Source organism: Chlorocebus sabaeus, chromosome 16 (genome assembly GCF_047675955.1).
Source record: "Chlorocebus sabaeus isolate Y175 chromosome 16, mChlSab1.0.hap1, whole genome shotgun sequence".
Lineage (NCBI taxonomy): Eukaryota > Metazoa > Chordata > Mammalia > Primates > Cercopithecidae > Chlorocebus > Chlorocebus sabaeus.
In genome coordinates this window covers 35,343,721-35,360,906 of record NC_132919.1, presented here as the reverse complement: position 1 = coordinate 35,360,906, position 17,186 = coordinate 35,343,721, and the positions used below count along the sequence as shown (strand labels likewise).

Sequence of the window (17,186 nt, the reverse complement as noted above, 5' to 3'; positions counted from 1 at the left end):
TAGCCAGGCATGGTGGTAGGCGCCTATAGTCCCAGCTACTCAGGAGGCTGAGGCAGGAGAATGGCGTGAACCTGGGAGACAGAGCTTGCAGTGAGCCAAGATCGTGCCACTGCACTCCAGCCTGGGCGGCTGAGCGAGACTCTGTCTCAAAAAAAAAAAAAAAAAAAAAAAAAGAGATCATATGGTTCAGGACTCTCAAATTTCTAGAGGAGAACATTTATATCCCAAGAAGTCAAGTAATTTTCTCAAGGTGATAGTTAATAACAGGGCCTGTTACTCAGTTGTACTGACTCCTAGTCCTAGTTTCCTGCTCTGTTCTAGAAATTATATTCCTTACTAGAAATCTCCACATATTTTCATGAAAGTATGTAAATCTCTGTGCCTGTATCAGTGAGCATGCATGTAAATGTCTACGTGTCTATCTGCAAGTATTTGTAAAGCATATCAATGGGCATTTATGGCCTTCCTGCTCCAGAAACCTCTAGGTAATCCAGTTCTCCATGTCAGCACCGGCAGCGATGTCAGAACTCTGAGTGAATTATTAACAAGCAGAATTAGCTCTTTCTCCAATTAGCTCTATTCCTGGGTCTTCAGGAACTGGGGCAAAATAATCAGGGTGGAATCAGAGTCTCTCAGGGTCAAACTTGGTTCCAGCTGCGTGTGGTGAAAGCAACTAGAGGCAGAGCTATCAAGGGCTGTGACAGATGAGCAGTGGTCTGTCTGCAATGAGCATGTGCTCAAGCTAACATGGATACCATCTTGGTCTTCAGTCTAATCATTGCATCCTATGATGCCAACAAGAAAGGTAAGTAATTCTCTAGCCTAATCTCCTGGAAAATACAGACAGAGGCCTAGACAGAGTTTTGGGGTCTCTTCCACCAGATAGAGATGTAGCTGATATCCAGCAAGCAATACTATCCAGAGGTAATCCTGTGTTATCCACTCATCTCTAAGGACTGCAACTTATTCATTCCAGAGAGATAGCTGTCTGTTTCATGATGAGAGGTCTTAAAAGAATGTGATCTATTCTTATGTCTTGTTCATGTAATTAACATTAAAAGTTCTTTCACTGTTGGATGGCTTTCTTTAGAGTTTCCGTGTTGTTACCACCCAAGATTCCCAAATTCATAATTTGTTGCCTTTTTTAAGTTGGTACATGTAAATAACTAGATGGTGATATTCTTGGGTGGGGAGAGCTGAGGGAAAGCGTGGTGTTGGGTGGAATGGCATCATTTGCTGCTCTTTGGTAACTGCTTATTTAAAACATTAATTCGTAAACATTTCATCTCTAAAATTAGCTAATCAAGGCTGGGCGCGGTGGCTCACGCCTGTAATCCCAGCACTCTGGGAGGCTGAGATTGGCGGATCACTTGAGGCCAGGAGTTCAAGACCAGCCTGGCCAACATGGCAAAATCCCATCTCTACTAAAAGTGCAAAAATTAGCCAGGCATGGTGGCATGCACCTGTAATCTCAGCTACTCGGGTGGCTGAGGCACAAGAATCACTTGAACCTGGGAGGTGAGGTTGCAGTGAGCTGAGATCATACCACTGCACTCCAGCCTAGGTAACAGAATGAGACTCTGTCTCAAAAAAATAAAAAATTAAAATAAAAAAATAAAATTAGCTAATTAGAATTAAGACCAAATGGCACAAGGTGCAGCAGTAACAAATTTGACAAATTATAAAAATGTCACAACCCTTTGAATTATGTGCCAAAAAGCATAAATAACTAAAACCTATGGTTCTGTGGAAACCTATAGAGATACCAAGGTCAGACAATATAAATATCCAAAAGCTTTATTTAATACAAGAAAGCAGATAGAATAGGAGGGAGAAGAGAAAATAAGCAGTGTTTAAGGAAATGAGTTGGTTAGTCTTTCATTAACTTAGTAAGTTTTCTTAACTCTATTTCACCTTTCTTTGTCCTAAGGGTAATAGATTGGTACTCAGTATTCTTTATACTAGGTCAAATACTACTTTGTATGTATTTGGCTGTGTGTTCTTTTTTGAGGGCCGAGTGTGGTGGCTCACGCCTGTAATCCTAGCACTTTGGGAGGCCAAGGCAGGCAGATCACCTGAGGTCAGGAGTTTGAGACCAGCATAGCCAAAATGGCAAAACCCCATCTCTACTAAAAATACAAAAATCAGCTGGGCATGGTGGCACATGCCTGTAATCCCAGCTACTCGGGAGGCCGAGGCAGAAGAATCCCTTGAACCCAGGAGGTGGAGGTTGCAATAAGCGGGGATCACGTCACTGCACTCCATCCTGGGCGACAGAGCGAGACTCTGTCTCAATAAATAAATAAATAAATAAATAAATAAATAAATAAATAAATAAAAGCAAAGTCTTTTTAGAGAGTGTTTGATCTCCCAAGTTGCAAGTTTTATGAGCAGGAACTGCATTCTTTCGTATCTTCTCCTCCATTGCCCAGAATTCTAAAAAGAAAGTACCAGTAAATTCTGATTTTCCCTCTCCCCCCGTTCCCCTCCTCCCGCTCTGCTCACCCCTAGACCTCAGAGATAGCAGTTGCCGAGTGGAACAGCTGCCTGGGCTCTTCCCAAAGGACGTGAGAAGCATCAGAGAATTGCAAATGCAAGGTAGGGAATGGGTCCTTTCTGGAAAACAATATTGCCATTCCAAAAAATTTTTACCTCTAAAAGATGTCTCATCTTCCTGCTTCCTAGCCCATATCTCAAATATCCTATTTTAAGGATATGTATCCTCCCAGGAGGCTTTCTGGAAACCAATCTTTAAATTAACTGTCATTACCTAAGGCATGCCTATATTACTTAAACGGATGGAGATGAAAAAAGAGAAGGAGGCAGCACCTACACCTCTCTGCATTAAAGAAAATCTGGCCGGGCGCGGTGGCTCAAGCCTGTAATCCCAGCACTTTGGGAGGCCGAGACAGGCGGATCACGAGGTCAGGAGATCGAGACCATACTGGTTAACACAGTGAAACCCTGTCTCTACCAAAAAATACAAAGAACTAGCCGGGCAAGGTGGCGGGCACCTGTAGTCCCAGCTACTCGGGAGGCTGAGGCAGGAGAATGGCCTGAACCCGGGAGGCGGAGCTTGCAGTGAGCTGAGATCTGGCCACTGCACTCCAGACCCGGCGACAGAGCAAGACTCCATCTCAAAAAAGAAAAAAAAAAAAAAAAGAAAATCTATGAGTATTTCTCTGTGCTGAATTTACTGCTGTCACCAACCTTCATGGGAACCATGGCAGGAAGAAAGGCAGGACTTGTATATTAGTACTATGAACACATACTAAAGAAGAAATTAACTAAAAGGAGGAGAAAGTATAGCAGTGGAATTTAACAGGAGTCATGAATGGAAGTGGGTCAGCTTGGCACTATTCAGATTAAAAACCAGCTTCGGCCAGGCATGGTGGCTCATGCCTGTAATCCCAACACTTTGGGAGGCCAAGGCAGGTGGATCACTTGAAGTCAGGAGTTTGAGACCAGCCTGACCAACACAGTGAAACCCCATCTCTACTAAAGATACCAAAATTAGCTGGGTGTAGTGGTGCACGCCTGTAACCCCAGCTACCTGGGAGGCTGAGGCAGGAGAATCACTTGAACCAGGGAGGCGGAGGTTGCAGTCAGCTGAGATCACGCCATTGCACTCCAGCCTGAGCAACAACAACAAAACTCCAGGCAACAAGAGCAAAACTCCAAGATCATGCCATTGCACTCCAGTCTGGGCAACAAGAGCAAAAGCTCCAAGGTTGGGTGTGGTGGCTCACGTCTGTAATCCCAGCACTTTGGGAGGCCAAGGTGGGAGGATTGCTTGGGCCCAGGAGCTCGAGACCAGCCTGGGCAACACAGCAAAACCTTGTCTTTTAAAAAATTAAAAAATTAGCCGAGCATAGTGGCATACACCTGTAGTCCCACAGTCTCAGCTACTCAGGAGGCTGAGGTGGGAGGATTGTTTGGAGATTGAGGGAGTTTGAGGCTAGATTGAGCCATGATTGCACCACTGCACTCCAGCTTGGGTGACGAGCAAGGCCCTGTCTCAAAAAAAACAACCAAACAAAAAACAAAACCAGCTCCATTTTTCTGTCTGATTCTTCTCCTTCCAGAAACTCACACAGAAACCAAAAGGACAACATTCATTCAAAATCAGACTATAGCTACCTTGCAGTGCCTTGGCTCTGGCAGCAAAGTAAAAGTCAACCTTGTATATCTGGAGAGAAGGCCAAAGGTCAAGCATATTCTGAAGAACCTGAGAATCATTGCTGCTCCCCGCAGAAACAGCTCTGCCTCCTCAAGCTGTCACCTAATTCCCACATCCAAGTTTCAGACTGGATCTCTACTAACAGGCAAAGGTGAGACTGGAAAAGAGGAAGGGGGTAGGCACTAACTTTTAGTTGACATCCTTGAAGGAAGCTGGAGCTCAGTAGCAGGAAAAGTTACAAGGAAATGAATTATCCTCGCCTTGGGCAAATCTATGTACTCTTTGCAAGTCAGTTCTATAATCTCTAAGATCCCTTCTAGCCCTGATACGCTGTGATTTTCATGTGATCTCCATTTCTGATGGGTCTTCTTTTGATGGTTTTTTAAAATTTCTTTTTTTCTTCTTTTTTTTTTTTTTGAGATGGAGTCTCGCTGTGTCGCCCAGGCTGGAGTGCAGCGGTGCAATCTCGGCTCACTGCAACCTCTGCCTCCCAGATTCAAGTGATTCTCCTGCCTCAGCCTCCTAAGTAGCTAGGATTACAGGCATCTGCCACCATGGCTGGCTAATTTTTGTATTTTTAGTACAGACGGGATTTCACCATGTTGGCCAGGCTGGTCTTGATTTCCTGACCTCAAGTGATCTGCCTGCCTTGGCCTCCCAAACTGCTGGGATTACGAGCGTGAGCCACCGTGCCTGGCCAGTTTTTTTTTTTTTTTTTTTTTTTTTTTTTCATTTTGAATGCACACAGTAAAATATTCAAACAGCATAGATTCATAGTGAAAAGTAAGTCTCTCTCCTACTCCTGTCTCTCAATTCTCCAGTTCTCTATCCCTGATGGAACCACTACTATCTACTTATTATATTTCCTTCCAGAGATACTCTGAGAATGTATGAATGTGCGTATTTTAAAAACATAAATGGTAACATACCTTATACAATGTTCTGCCCCTTGCTTTTGCTTCTTGTTGTTGTTTTGTTTTTTTTTGTTGTTGTTGTTGTTTTCTTTGGAGATGGAGCCTCACTCTGTCACCCAGGCTAGAGTGCAGTGGCGCAATTTCGTCTCACTGCAACCTCTACCTCCCAGGTTCACATGATTCTCCTGTCTCAACTTTCCAATTAGCTGGGATTACAGGTGCCCGCCACCACACCTGGTTAATTTTTGTATTTTTAGTAGAGACAGGGTTTCACCATGTTGGCCAGGCTAGTGTTGAACTCCTGACTTCAAGTGATTCACCCACCTCAGCCTCCCAAAGTGCTAGGATTACAAGCGTTAGCCACTGCGCCCAGCCAAGTTTCTTGCTTTTCCATTTAATAATATATCTTATAGGTCGTTCCATTTCAATATGTATATATTTACCCCATACTTTTTAAAAATATTTGCCTCATTCTTTTTAACAGTTGTACATTATTCCATAGTATGTCTCTTCTATATTCTTTTATTTATTTATTTTTTTTGAGACGGAGTCTTCCTCTGTTGCCCAGGCTGGAGTGCAGTGGTGCGATCTCGGCTCACTGCAAGCTCTGCCTCTCAGGTTCACGCCATTCTCCTGCCTCAACCTCCTGAGTAGCTGGGACTACAGGCGTCCGCCACCACACCCGGTTAATTTTTTGTATTTTTGGTAGAGATGGGGTTTCACCCTGTTAATCAGGATGGTCTTGATCTCCTGACCTCATGATCTACCTGCCTCGGCCTCCCAAAGTGCTGGGATTACAGGTATAAGCCACTGTGCCCGGCCATGTCTCTTCTATATTCTACTAGCTCCCTATTGATATATATTTTGGTTGTTTCCAATCTTTTGCAAATACAAACAATGCTGCAAACAATGACCATATATATTCTTCTTTTTTCTTTTAATAAATTATTTTCCCCTCTTTCACTATTACTCAGGATCTATATATATTCTTCTTGTATACCTGTAATTTATCAATAAGATAAATTCCAAGAAGCAGGATTGCTGCATCAAAGGTTGACAGTTATTGCTAAATTACCCTCCCTAGAGGTTGGTTCCATTGTGCATACCCACACTGGGTGAGAATGCCTATTCCCCCACAGCTGCTGGGCAGTGGTTCTTAACCTCAGCCTGAAGTTTCTCTGCTTCAGCCCTCCTTTCCTTTTCTCACCCATTATTTTTGTCATATAGTTTTGTTGATTTTTTTTTTTTTAGTGTAGCCAGTTCCTCTTTATAAACTGGCAATCCCTTAGACGCTATTGCTACATTACTAGAAAAATAAAGTAAAACTTGACATTTTTAGAGAAATTGGGGATCCACAAGCAGAATAATGGCAAAAACTTTAAACACTAGACTAAAACTGGGAAATAAGTGGATAGGCTCTCAGGATGTGACTTAGGTACAGTAAATTATATATGCTAACATGACCTGAATGTTTCACTCACTTTATGATATTTTCTAAAATTCCACAGTGAAAAATCATGTGAAGAAACCCCCTGCTCCCCCTTTCTTTTTTTGAGATGGAGTTTTGCTCTTGTCGCCCAGGCTGGAGTACAATGACACGATCTGAACTCACTGCAACCTCCGCCTCCCAGGTTCAAGAGATTCTCCTGCCTCAGCCTCCCAAGTAGCTGGGATTACAGGCGCCCGCTACCTCACCCAGCTGATTTCTTTTTTTTTTTTTTTTTTTGTATTTTTAGTAGAGATGGTGTTTCATCACGTTGGCCAGGCTGGTCTCGAACTCCTGACCTCAGGTGACTCACCTGCCTAGGCCTCCCAAAGTGCTGGGATTACAGGCATGAGCCACCACGCCCAGCCAGAAAACTCTTAAAAACTCAAAAGCATCAGGTGCGGTGGCTCACGCCTGTAATCCCAGCACTTTGGGAGGCCGAGGCAGGCGGATCACGAGGTCAAGAGATCAAGACCATCCTGGCCAACATGGTAAAACCCCATCTCTACTAAAAATACAAAAATTAGCTGGGTGTGGTGGCGTGTGCCTATAGTCCCAGCTACTCAGGAGGCTGAGACAGGATAGCTTGAACCCAGGAGGTGGAGGTTGCAGTGAGCTGAGATCACGACACTGCAGACTCTGGCGACAGAGCTAGACTCTGTCTCAAAAAACAAAACAAAACAAAATTAAAAAATTAGCCGGGCATGGAGGCATGCGCCTGTAATCCCAGCTACTCGGGAAGCTGAGACAGAAAAATGACTGAACCCAGGAGGTGGAGGTTGCAGTGAACCGAGATCGAGCCACTGCATTCCAGCCTGGGCGACAGAGCGAGACACCCTCTCAAAAAATAAACAAGCTCGAAAGACTCTGCCAGGGTTTTGAACTTTCAATATTAATGCAAATTAATTAAATCAAATTGTTTCCTTCTTAACATGTGACAACTTGCTGTCCATGGCAGCTGTGATGGGGAATAGTGGACTTAAGTCATTTGGGAGTTTGGAGCACTCTGGGTGGAGTGAATATAGTGCTAGGCATTGTGGGACTTGAGGCAACTAAGGACAGTAGCTCTTAGAAACTGGGACAAGGAAAACTGAGAGGTTAAGGGAGAGGAGAGATGCCAAAGATCAACCTGACCTAATTCAAAAATTTGCATTTGGCTAGCCTCCCAGAGAAAAAGAAACTCTTCCCCTTCCTTCATAACATAGTAGTTGTTTCCCACATCTAGAATTTAAGCTAATACTCTGTACTATTTGAACTATGCAAAAAGATCAAATGAATATTTGTAGATTAGTTTGGGGACCTAATCATCACTCATGATACAGTTTTATGAAACCATAATGATGAATCCTGAACAACCTATTTATTTATTTGAGACAGAGTCTCGCTTTGTCCCCCAGTCTAGAGTACAGTAGTGTGATCTCGGCTCACCGCAACCTCCACCTCCCAGGTTCAAGCAATTCTCACGCCTCAGCCTCTCAAGCAGCTGGGATTACAGGCCTGCACCACTACGCCCAGCGAATTTTTTGTATTTTTAGTAGAGATGGGGTTTTGCCATGTTGGCCAGGCTGGTCTCAAGCTCCTGTCCTCAAGTGATCTGCCCACCTCAGCTCCCAAAGTGCTGGGATTATAGGCGTGAGCCACCTCACTTGGCCCAAAACAACGAATTTATGAATGAATTTTTGAAACATAATCCCTTCTACAAGTTTGAAACTTCCTATTCTGAATGTAAATCTCCACTCAGTACCAGGATGTGATAAACCTCAAACAGGGTAGAAATAAAAATTAGAGCTGGGCGTGGTGTCTCATGCCTGTAATTCCAGCACTTTGGGGGCCTGAGGCGGGGACACGAGGTCAGGAGCTCGAGACCATCCTGGCCAACATAGTGAAACACCGTCTCTACTAAAAAGACAAAAACTAGCCAGGTGTGGTGGTGTGTGCCCGTTGTCCCAGACAGTCTGCACAGAAGGATGTCCTGGAAACGGTCAGAAGACAGTTCATGAAAATGTCCTCAGGTAAAACAGAAATTTGAAACTGTAAGGGTGAGAATGTTCCGCAATACAAATGGTCATCAGAAGATGTGGGTCAACATGGAATGTAGAAAAAGGTAAATGGAGACTATTTGTTATTACTTATGAAATTTGGAAAAGGAAAAGGCCGCTATTATCAATATTTCAAAATTTCCTTCTGGTGGAGAAAGAAGACTCGTTAGGTCATCTTTTTCCTCCTCTTTCAATCATAATATCATTCAGTTTGCAAAGTGTTTATACACATGCTTTCTCATTTTTATTTATTTCTGATCTTCACAACACCCCTGTGAAATAGGTAGACCAAGTATTATTTTACTATTGCCATCTTACAGATTTAAAAAAACAAATCACGGAGAACTTGTGGTGACTTGTCCAAAGTGAGATTTGTTTATTTTTATCTAATCTGACTCATAAACACATAAGTTATCACTTCAAAGCACTGACTAGCACTATGCTGAAAATGTTCTTGTTTTTCCTTTTGAACCTCTTGACTTTATGTCTGTCTCTGCCAATGTCTGCCAACACTGTCTTCCTGATTAAACTGGAATCAGCATTACTTCTTCCCCTATAATTTCATATACAGTGCCTGGTACTATAGCCACTGGCCTCTGAGGTAAAGAACTATCATTTTCTCATGGACTTAAGACACAGAAGAGTAATTTAGAAAAGTCAGGTAGAATTTATAGACCTTAATTTAATACGCAATGATATGAGACCACTAAAAATAGAACAGAAACCACACTGTCTGAATTGGATTAGGTCAATTCTGGAGATGAGTGAGGTTATTTCCGGACTCCAGCTAGACTCTATCCACCTCCCATCACTTCCGCTGCTGGTGTGAATCACATCATCTCTCATCTGGACTTTTGCAATGGCCTCCTAACAGGCTACCCTGCTTCTACCCTTGCCCACTGCTAACCCATTCCCAATACAGTAGCCCAGAGATCCTTTGAAATCAAGGCCAGGCCAGGCACGGTGGCTCACGCCTGTAATCCCAGCACTTTGGGAGGCCGAGGTGGGTGTATCACTTGAGGTCAGGAGTTTAAGACCAGCCTGGTCAACATGGTGAAACCCCACGTCTACCAAAAAATACAAAAATTAGCCAGGTGTCATGGTGCGCACCTATAGTCTCAGCTACTTGGGAGGCTGAGGCACGAGAATCACTTTAACCTGGGAGGCAGAGGTTGCAGTGAGCCGAGATCACGCCACTGCACTCCAGCCTGGGTGACAGAGGGGGACCCTATCTCAAAAAAAAAAAAAAAAAAAAAAAAAAAAATGCTGAATGAATGAAATCAAGGAGTGCATGAAGCTAGGTGGCTTTTCCTTCTTCCAGCTCCTCCTGCTTTCCCCAGTCCCCTCTCAGAGTAGTTGATCTAGATTCTACTAGACACACTTGCAGCAGTCATTAAGACTAACTGTGATATTTCATGTTCTTCCTTGGACTTTACAGCCATCTCTTTTTAAAGAAGGAAACCGTCAGCAGTTTTTAACGGCCTTCATCTTTATTATTATTGTGGCCTAAATAATGATAGGCAATGATATCATTGGTATCACTCCTTCACTCTGATCCTATGTTAGTCAAAAGTCCCATGGGCATTTAATCCATATCTCTTATTAGTATTGCTACCCTCATTCACTCTTGGCATTATTTTGTGCTCACACCCTAAACCTATGGACAGACAGGTTAATGGGACCACAATTGGAAGCTGGGTAGGGTTTTATCAGATAAAATCAAAGGCAGGATGAAGTTTTCCCCTAAAGTTTCATCTTTTCTACTTTGTTTTATAGCTTTTTTACCAGGGATCTCACAATGTAAAGTCTATGCAGTGATGGGGGCTTCATCAGAGACTTTTTCCACCACTACCCCTTCTATAACTCCTGGGAATAAAGAAGAGAAAACTACAAGTACTGGTAATTTTTCTAGCTTTGAAATGACAAACTACAGAATAAGTAGGAGTAAAATAAGAACAGAAAAAGAAACATTTTTAGCCCCAATGTTAGTCTGGATCTACTGATATGTTTTCTTAAGGTTGAGAAGTTACTGACTGTACATTGAAAAATCATTCAATTTTTTTATTTAAAAAAAATTAGCTTCTCTAGGCCAGGCGCTGTGGCTCATGTCTATAATCCCAGCACTTTGGGAGGCCAAGGTGGGTGGATCACCTGAGGTCAGGAGTTCAAGACCAGCCTGACCAATATGGTGAAACCCCGTCTCTACTAAAAATACAAACATTAGCCAGACGTGGTGGCACAGGCCTGTAATCCCAGCTACATGGAAGACTGAGGCAGGACAATTGCTTGAACCCAGGAGGCGGAGGTTGCAGTGAGCCGATTGTCCCACTGCACTCTAGCCTGGGCGACAGAGTGAGACTCTGTCTCAAAACAACAACAACAATAACAAAATTAGCTTCTCTATAAAGAAGGTCCCAGAAATGTTTGTAATTTGACACCATAATGATCATTTATCTCGGCCGGGCGCGGTGGCTCAAGCCTGTAATCCCAGCACTTTGGGAGGCCGAGACGGGCGGATCACGAGGTCAGGAGATCGAGACCATTCTGGCTAACACAGTGAAACCTCGTCTCTACTAAAAAATACAAAAAATAGCCGGGCGAAGTGGCGGGCGCCTGTAGTCCCTGCAACTCGGGAGGCTGAGGCAGGAGAATGGCGCAAACCCGGGAGGCGGAGCTTGCAGTGAGCTGAGATCCGGCCACTGCACTCCAGCCTGGGCGACAGCGTGAGACTCCGTCTCAAAAAAAAAAAAAAAAAAAAATCATTTATCTCTACGCAAATGAGCTCATCCTGTAGCCAGAATTAGGGACAGAAAAAACTGTATTTCTGTAGTAGGTAATTCTAGCCGCTGTGTGTATAGATGGACAATATTTAAACACTAAGCAATTATAAGAGTCATGACACCAACCAAGTGCTTTTCTTTCTTTTCTTTTTTTTGAGACAGGGTCTTGTGTTACCCAGACTGAAGTGCAGTGGTGCAGACATGGCTCACTGCAGACTCGACCTCTGGGGGTCAAGTGATCCCCCACCTCAGCCTCCTGAGTAGCTGTGACTACAGGTGCGTGCCACCATGTTCAGCTAATTTTTAAATTTTTGTAGAGACAGGGTCTCACCACATTGTCCAAGCTGGACTCAGACTCCTGGGCTCAAGCGATCCTACCGCCTCAGCCTCCCAAACTGCTGGGATTACAGGCATTACCCACCACGCCCATCCCCAAGAGCATATATTTGTTTCGATATGGAGTCTCACTCAGTCACCCAGGCTGGAGTGCAGTGGTGTGATCTCAGCTCACCACAACCTCCGCCTCCTGGGTTCAAGCGATTCTCCTGCCTCAGCCTCCTGAGTAGCTGAGACTACAGGCATGCACTACCATGCCTGGCTAATTTTTGTATTTTTAGCGAGACAGGGTTTCACTATGTTGGCCAGGCTGGTCTTGAACTCCTGACTTTGTGATCCGCCCGCCTCAGCCTCCCAAAGTGCTGGGATTACAGGTGTGAGCCACTGCACCTGGCCTCCAAGAGCATCTCTTCATCTTCACTGTTTTTTTGGTTTTTGTTTTTTAAGATGGAGTCTCATTCTGTACCCTAGGCTGGAGTGCAGTAGCACAGTCTCAGCTCACTGCAACATCTGCTTCCTGGATCCAAGAAATTCTCCTGCCTCAGCCTCCTGAGTAGCTGGGACGACAGACACACACCACCATGCCTGGCTAATTTTTGTATTTTTAGTAGAGATGGGTTTCACCATGTTGGCCAGGCTGGTCTCAAACTCCTGACCTCAAGTGATCCGCCCACCTCGGCCTCCCAAAGTGCTGGGAATACAGGTGTGAGCCACCGCACACAGCTTTCTTCACTGTTTTTTAGCAAGAGTCCTCCTTAAATTGGCCAGGACTAAAATTCTGTAAGATTCCAATTTAGGTTACATCCTAGTTTCTACCAGGGGAAAAAATGTAATATTAGTAATAACAAGATGCATATTAGGACCAGGTGAGGTGGCTCACACCTGTAATTCCAGCACTTTGGGAGGCCAAGGCTATAGGATCACTTCAGGCCAGGAGTTCAAGCTCAGTGGGAAATATAATGAGACTGTCTGTACAAAAACTTTAAAAAAATTAGCCGGGCATAGTGGCATTCACCTGTGGTCTGAGCTACTCGGGAGGCTAAGGTGGGAGGATGGTTTGAGCCTGGGAGATTGAGGCTGACGTGAGCCGAGATTGTGCCACTGCATGCCAGTCTGAGCGACAGAATGAGAAAAGGATGCATATTAGCCATGTGCCGCCAGATTGAGCTTCTGACCCAGAAGCAGTGCTAATTTTCACATTTCTTCCTCTCATACCACATGAAAGCCAGGAGAAACACAGGAAAGGCGATTTTCTAATCCCATAAAATGTGTCAGAGCAAAATAGTAGGAACCCTGATAAAGCTGACAATTAAAGAAGTTTAGAACTCCAGGTGTACCCAAGATTTTTCTTCCTGCAAGCAGTGTTAAGAATCAGCCCTATGTGATTATGGAAAATCCTCAATTCCAGGGAAGGTGACTCATTGGGAAGAGGGTGCAAAAGAAGTTAGAGCAGAGCCCATGATGCTCAGCTCACCCCCACTCCCTCCAACCCTGAGTTTGAATTGGAAATTCTGCCTCTGCCTCTGGGTCTGGCTGGGCCTCTAATTGTCTTGTGAGCCAGAATAACTTCAGGTCAAAGGGTCAATCTCTTCCCTCTCTCAAATTTTCTTTTCTCCCTCTTCCACTCCCCTCTCTCCTTTAGACACAGATGAGGACCTAGAGAAGAGACAGAAATGGAGTATTGTGGTCAAAATTCTGATTGCTGTCACCCTGTTGCTCAGTGGAGTCGCCATTATAGTATTTGTAATTTTTGAAGTCCCATGCCCTGTAAGTTTGCTGTTGTACTGAATCCTTGAACTTGACCTATAAAGACTTTCTTCTGTTCCAGAGGCAGCTTGGCATAAGGAGAAAAGCAGACTTTGGAATTTGAGTAGATCTGCCACTCACACTCACTAGCTGAGTGGTTTTGGGAAAGTTGCTTGACTTTTCTAACCTCAGGGCCTCATGTGTAAAATAAGTCTCATGATATTTGCCTCATGCTAGTTATAAAGATTGATATCCTGTGTGAAAGGCGCCTGGCACATAGGTGCTCGCTAAATGCAAGTTCCTTTCCTCTGCTTTACTTAGACATTTTCTAGGAAGGATAGGTCCATAGGACTGAATATTTTATTTAGAAGAGATGACTTCCTTTAAGTTGCCCAACATGAGGTTTGGAAGAAAACCAAATGCTTAGCAGCCACTTGATATTAATACTAGTCATTTTCTCCCTTCAGTGTCAATGCCTAGGAGCCAGGGAGCTGTGCCAATGCCAGCGGTTGTGGAGATGGCAAAGGAAGGGAGGCCAGCCACCTGGGACAGCTGAATTCAAGCTTGACTCTCAGCCTCAGAAGGAAAGTGTTTTCTGTGTGGTTTATGTCATTTGCTTAAAGAAGGTGGGGTAGAGGCCGGATGCAGTGGCTCACGCCTGTAATCCCAGCACTTTGAGAGGCCGAAGCGGGTGGATCACCTGAGGTGATTGAGACCAGCCTGACCAACATGATGACACGTCTCTACTAAAAATACAAAAATTAGCCAGGCGTGGTGGCACATGCCTGTACTCCCAGCTACTCGGGAGGCTGAGGCAGGAGAATCACTTGAACCTGGGAGGCGGAGGTTGCAGTGAGCCGAGATTGTGCCACTGCACTCCAGCCTGGGCAACAGAGTAAGACTCTGTCTCAAAAAAAAAAAAAAAAAAAAAAAAAAAGAAAGAGAAAAAGAAAAGAAAATGGGGTTAATATATAAGTGATAGGAGATTCGTCCCTAAGAGGACTGTGAAAAATATATATTTTTAATGTGCTAGGAACAGGGAGCTGCTTCAGTTATGAAGCAAATGTGGGCAATCCTTCTTATGTCAGAAAATAGGTAGGATTTTATACTACTGTTTTCCTAACATTAGTCCAGCCATAATACAATAGGGTGCTTATTGAATACACATACCTCTGGGCCCCAAATAAACTGAATCAGATGATTTAGATTGGAGCCAAGAATCTTTTAAGATTTTTAAGGCCAGGCCTGATTCATCATGCCTGCAATCCCAGTGCTTTGGGAGGCAGAGGCAGGAAACTTGCTAGAGTCCAGGAGTTTGAGACCAGCCTAGGCAAAATAGCGAGACACTGTCTCTATAAAAAAAAACATATATATATATATATATATATATATGCACACACACACATATATATACATGTGTGTATATATACACATACAGATATATATACATGTATATATAACAACAAAAAACATGTGTGTATGTGTGTGTATATATATATATACGTGTGTGTGTGTGTGTGTATATATATATAGCCAGCTGGGCCGGGCACGGTGGCTCATGCCTGTAATTCCAGCACTTTGGGAGGCCAAGGCAGGTGGATCACGAGGTCAAGACATCGAGACCATCCTAGCCAACATGGTGAAACCCTGTCTCTACTAAAAATACAAAAATTAGCTGGGCATGGTGGCACGCACCTGTAGTCCCAGCTACTCAGGAGGCTGAGGCAGGAGAACTGCTTGAACCCAGGAGACGGAGGTTGCGGTGAGCCGAGATTGTGCCACTGCACTCCAGCCTAGGTGACAGAGCAAGACTCCATCTCAAAAAAAGGAAAAAAAAAAAAAAAAAAAGGCCAGCTGGTAGCACGTGCCTGTAGCCCTAGCTTCTTGGGAGGCCGAGGTAGGAGGGGATCACTTGGGCTCAGGAGTTGAAGTCTGCAGTGAGCTATGATCGAGCCACGGCACTCCAGCCTGGGAAAGAGAGTGAGACCCTGTCTCAAAAAAAAAAAAAAAGAACATTATCATTTCTCCTGAACATTGGAAGAAATAGGCCTGAAGGAAACTACAAAGTCTAGTCCAGAATTAGAATTAGAGATAACCATGTAGCTGCAACTATGATTGAACTTCTATGAACATAATAAGCTACTAAATGATAAAGGAATAAAAATAGGGCCAGGCGCGGTAGCTCATGCCTGTAATCCCAGCACTTTGGGAGGCCAAGGTGGGCAGATCATGAGGTCAGGAGTTCGAGACCAGTCTGACCAACATGGTGAAACTCCGTCTCAACTAAAAATACGAAAAATTAGCCAGGCATGGTGGCACATGCCAGTAATCTGAGCTACTCAGGAGGCTGAGGCAGGATAATCGCTTGAACCCGGGAGGCAGAGGCTGCGGTGAGCCGAGATCACACCACTGCACTGCAGCTTGGGTGACAGAGCGAGACTCCGACTCAAAAAAAAAAAAAAAAAAGTACTAAGATAGCAATTTTATATACATTATCTCATTTGAGCCTTACATAAATCCTGGAAAGTAGCCAGGGCAAGTATCTACATTTCACTCATACTTAAGTTGAGGCTTTAAGAGGTTATGTGACTTCCCAAGGTTACACAGCTGGTAGAACAGAACTATGATCCAGATCTTTTAATTACTTTGCTAGTGGGTTATAGGTTCCAAGCAATTATAGGTTCTCATACCTATGTGCACCTTGATCATACTTTCTCAGTGTAATTATTGATTAACGAAGAGGTAAAATGAAGTGCACTTGGAATTACATGCGGTTTTGTACTTAGCCAGCCCTTTTCTTGGTACATGAAGAACTATACACTTGCATCCTTTTTTAACTTTCATATTTCCTTTCAATCTCTAGGTTGGACGAGATGCTGCCAATTCATCAGACCCAAAGAAAGCTGCAGGGATCACTGTTATCCACCAGACATACTTCTAAAAAGTTCTGCTGTATCTCAAACACTGAATGATACCACACAGTCTTCTCCCTATTAATATGGGCACATTCTTGCCAATTTCACACTCGCATCTTCAGCAGGGACATTACAATCAAACACCAATTCCTGGTTAATGAAGGGAGAGCGTGGGCTTAGCAGAGTTACCCTCATGCCTCTGTCTGAGCCATAACCTTCTGTAATTCACTTCACACATCCATCAAAATGGGTATCTTTCCATCTCCTCAAATGAGAACAAAAACCATTCCCTTCAAGCACTGTGAATGGAACTTATTGCTCTCTTTGACAGAAGACTCAAACACAGTCTCCAAGGAACAAGGCAGCTGTTAGTGGGACATAGCTTCCAACTCCTCTGTTATCTTCACAGCTGACTTCACGCTCACTGGCCCTCAACTAGCTTATAGTGGGACTCCTCATCTCCCTGGTTGACGTTCATAAGGTTTTGTAATTTAGCTTCTGGTACTACATGTACCTATCCACACACTGCTGAAAGGAACTTGACCCTATGCATTCCAAAAGTCTTCCTCATAAGTTATCCCCAAGGAGTTCAGGGACTACAGACCATTACTATCCAAGTGAAGTTTTCTGACGATCCAGAATTCCTAAGGTGGCTCTGATGTTATATTATACTTTAACAGAAAGCTGCATACCTTTTGGACAAGGATTCCAGAGCAAAATAATTATGATAATGCTGTTTCTCACAGAAGCATAGCTACGAGTCAAATCTAACCTGCTTAAATAAGAGTTC

The 17,186-nt window shown here is 43.8% G+C and overlaps 2 protein-coding genes across 5 annotated transcripts in view; one reads left to right on the top strand and one right to left on the bottom strand.

Annotated features, from left to right (window-relative positions):
* The window catches only part of ACACA (acetyl-CoA carboxylase alpha), a 332,440-nt gene that overhangs the window by 292,047 nt on the left and 23,207 nt on the right, over positions 1-17,186 (bottom strand). The window lies entirely within an intron of this gene.
* Positions 696-17,161, top strand: C16H17orf78 (chromosome 16 C17orf78 homolog). The gene is made up of 7 exons (XM_073004875.1): positions 696-805; positions 2,512-2,598; positions 4,086-4,331; positions 10,396-10,518; positions 13,378-13,502; positions 13,949-14,071; positions 16,345-17,161. The coding sequence occupies exons 1-7, from the start codon at positions 748-750 to the stop codon at positions 16,420-16,422; spliced, it is 840 nt and encodes a 279-aa protein (XP_072860976.1). The 5' UTR covers positions 696-747; the 3' UTR covers positions 16,423-17,161.

Coding starts and splice junctions, on each gene's coding strand:
- C16H17orf78 (XM_073004875.1), top strand. CDS start 748: ATGGATACCATCTTGGTCTTCAGTCTAATCATTGCATCCTATGATGCC. Junction 806..2,511: donor CTATGATGCCAACAAGAAAG/GTAAGTAATTCT, acceptor GCTCACCCCTAG/ACCTCAGAGATAGCAGTTGC. Junction 10,519..13,377: donor AGAGAAAACTACAAGTACTG/GTAATTTTTCTA, acceptor TCTCTCCTTTAG/ACACAGATGAGGACCTAGAG.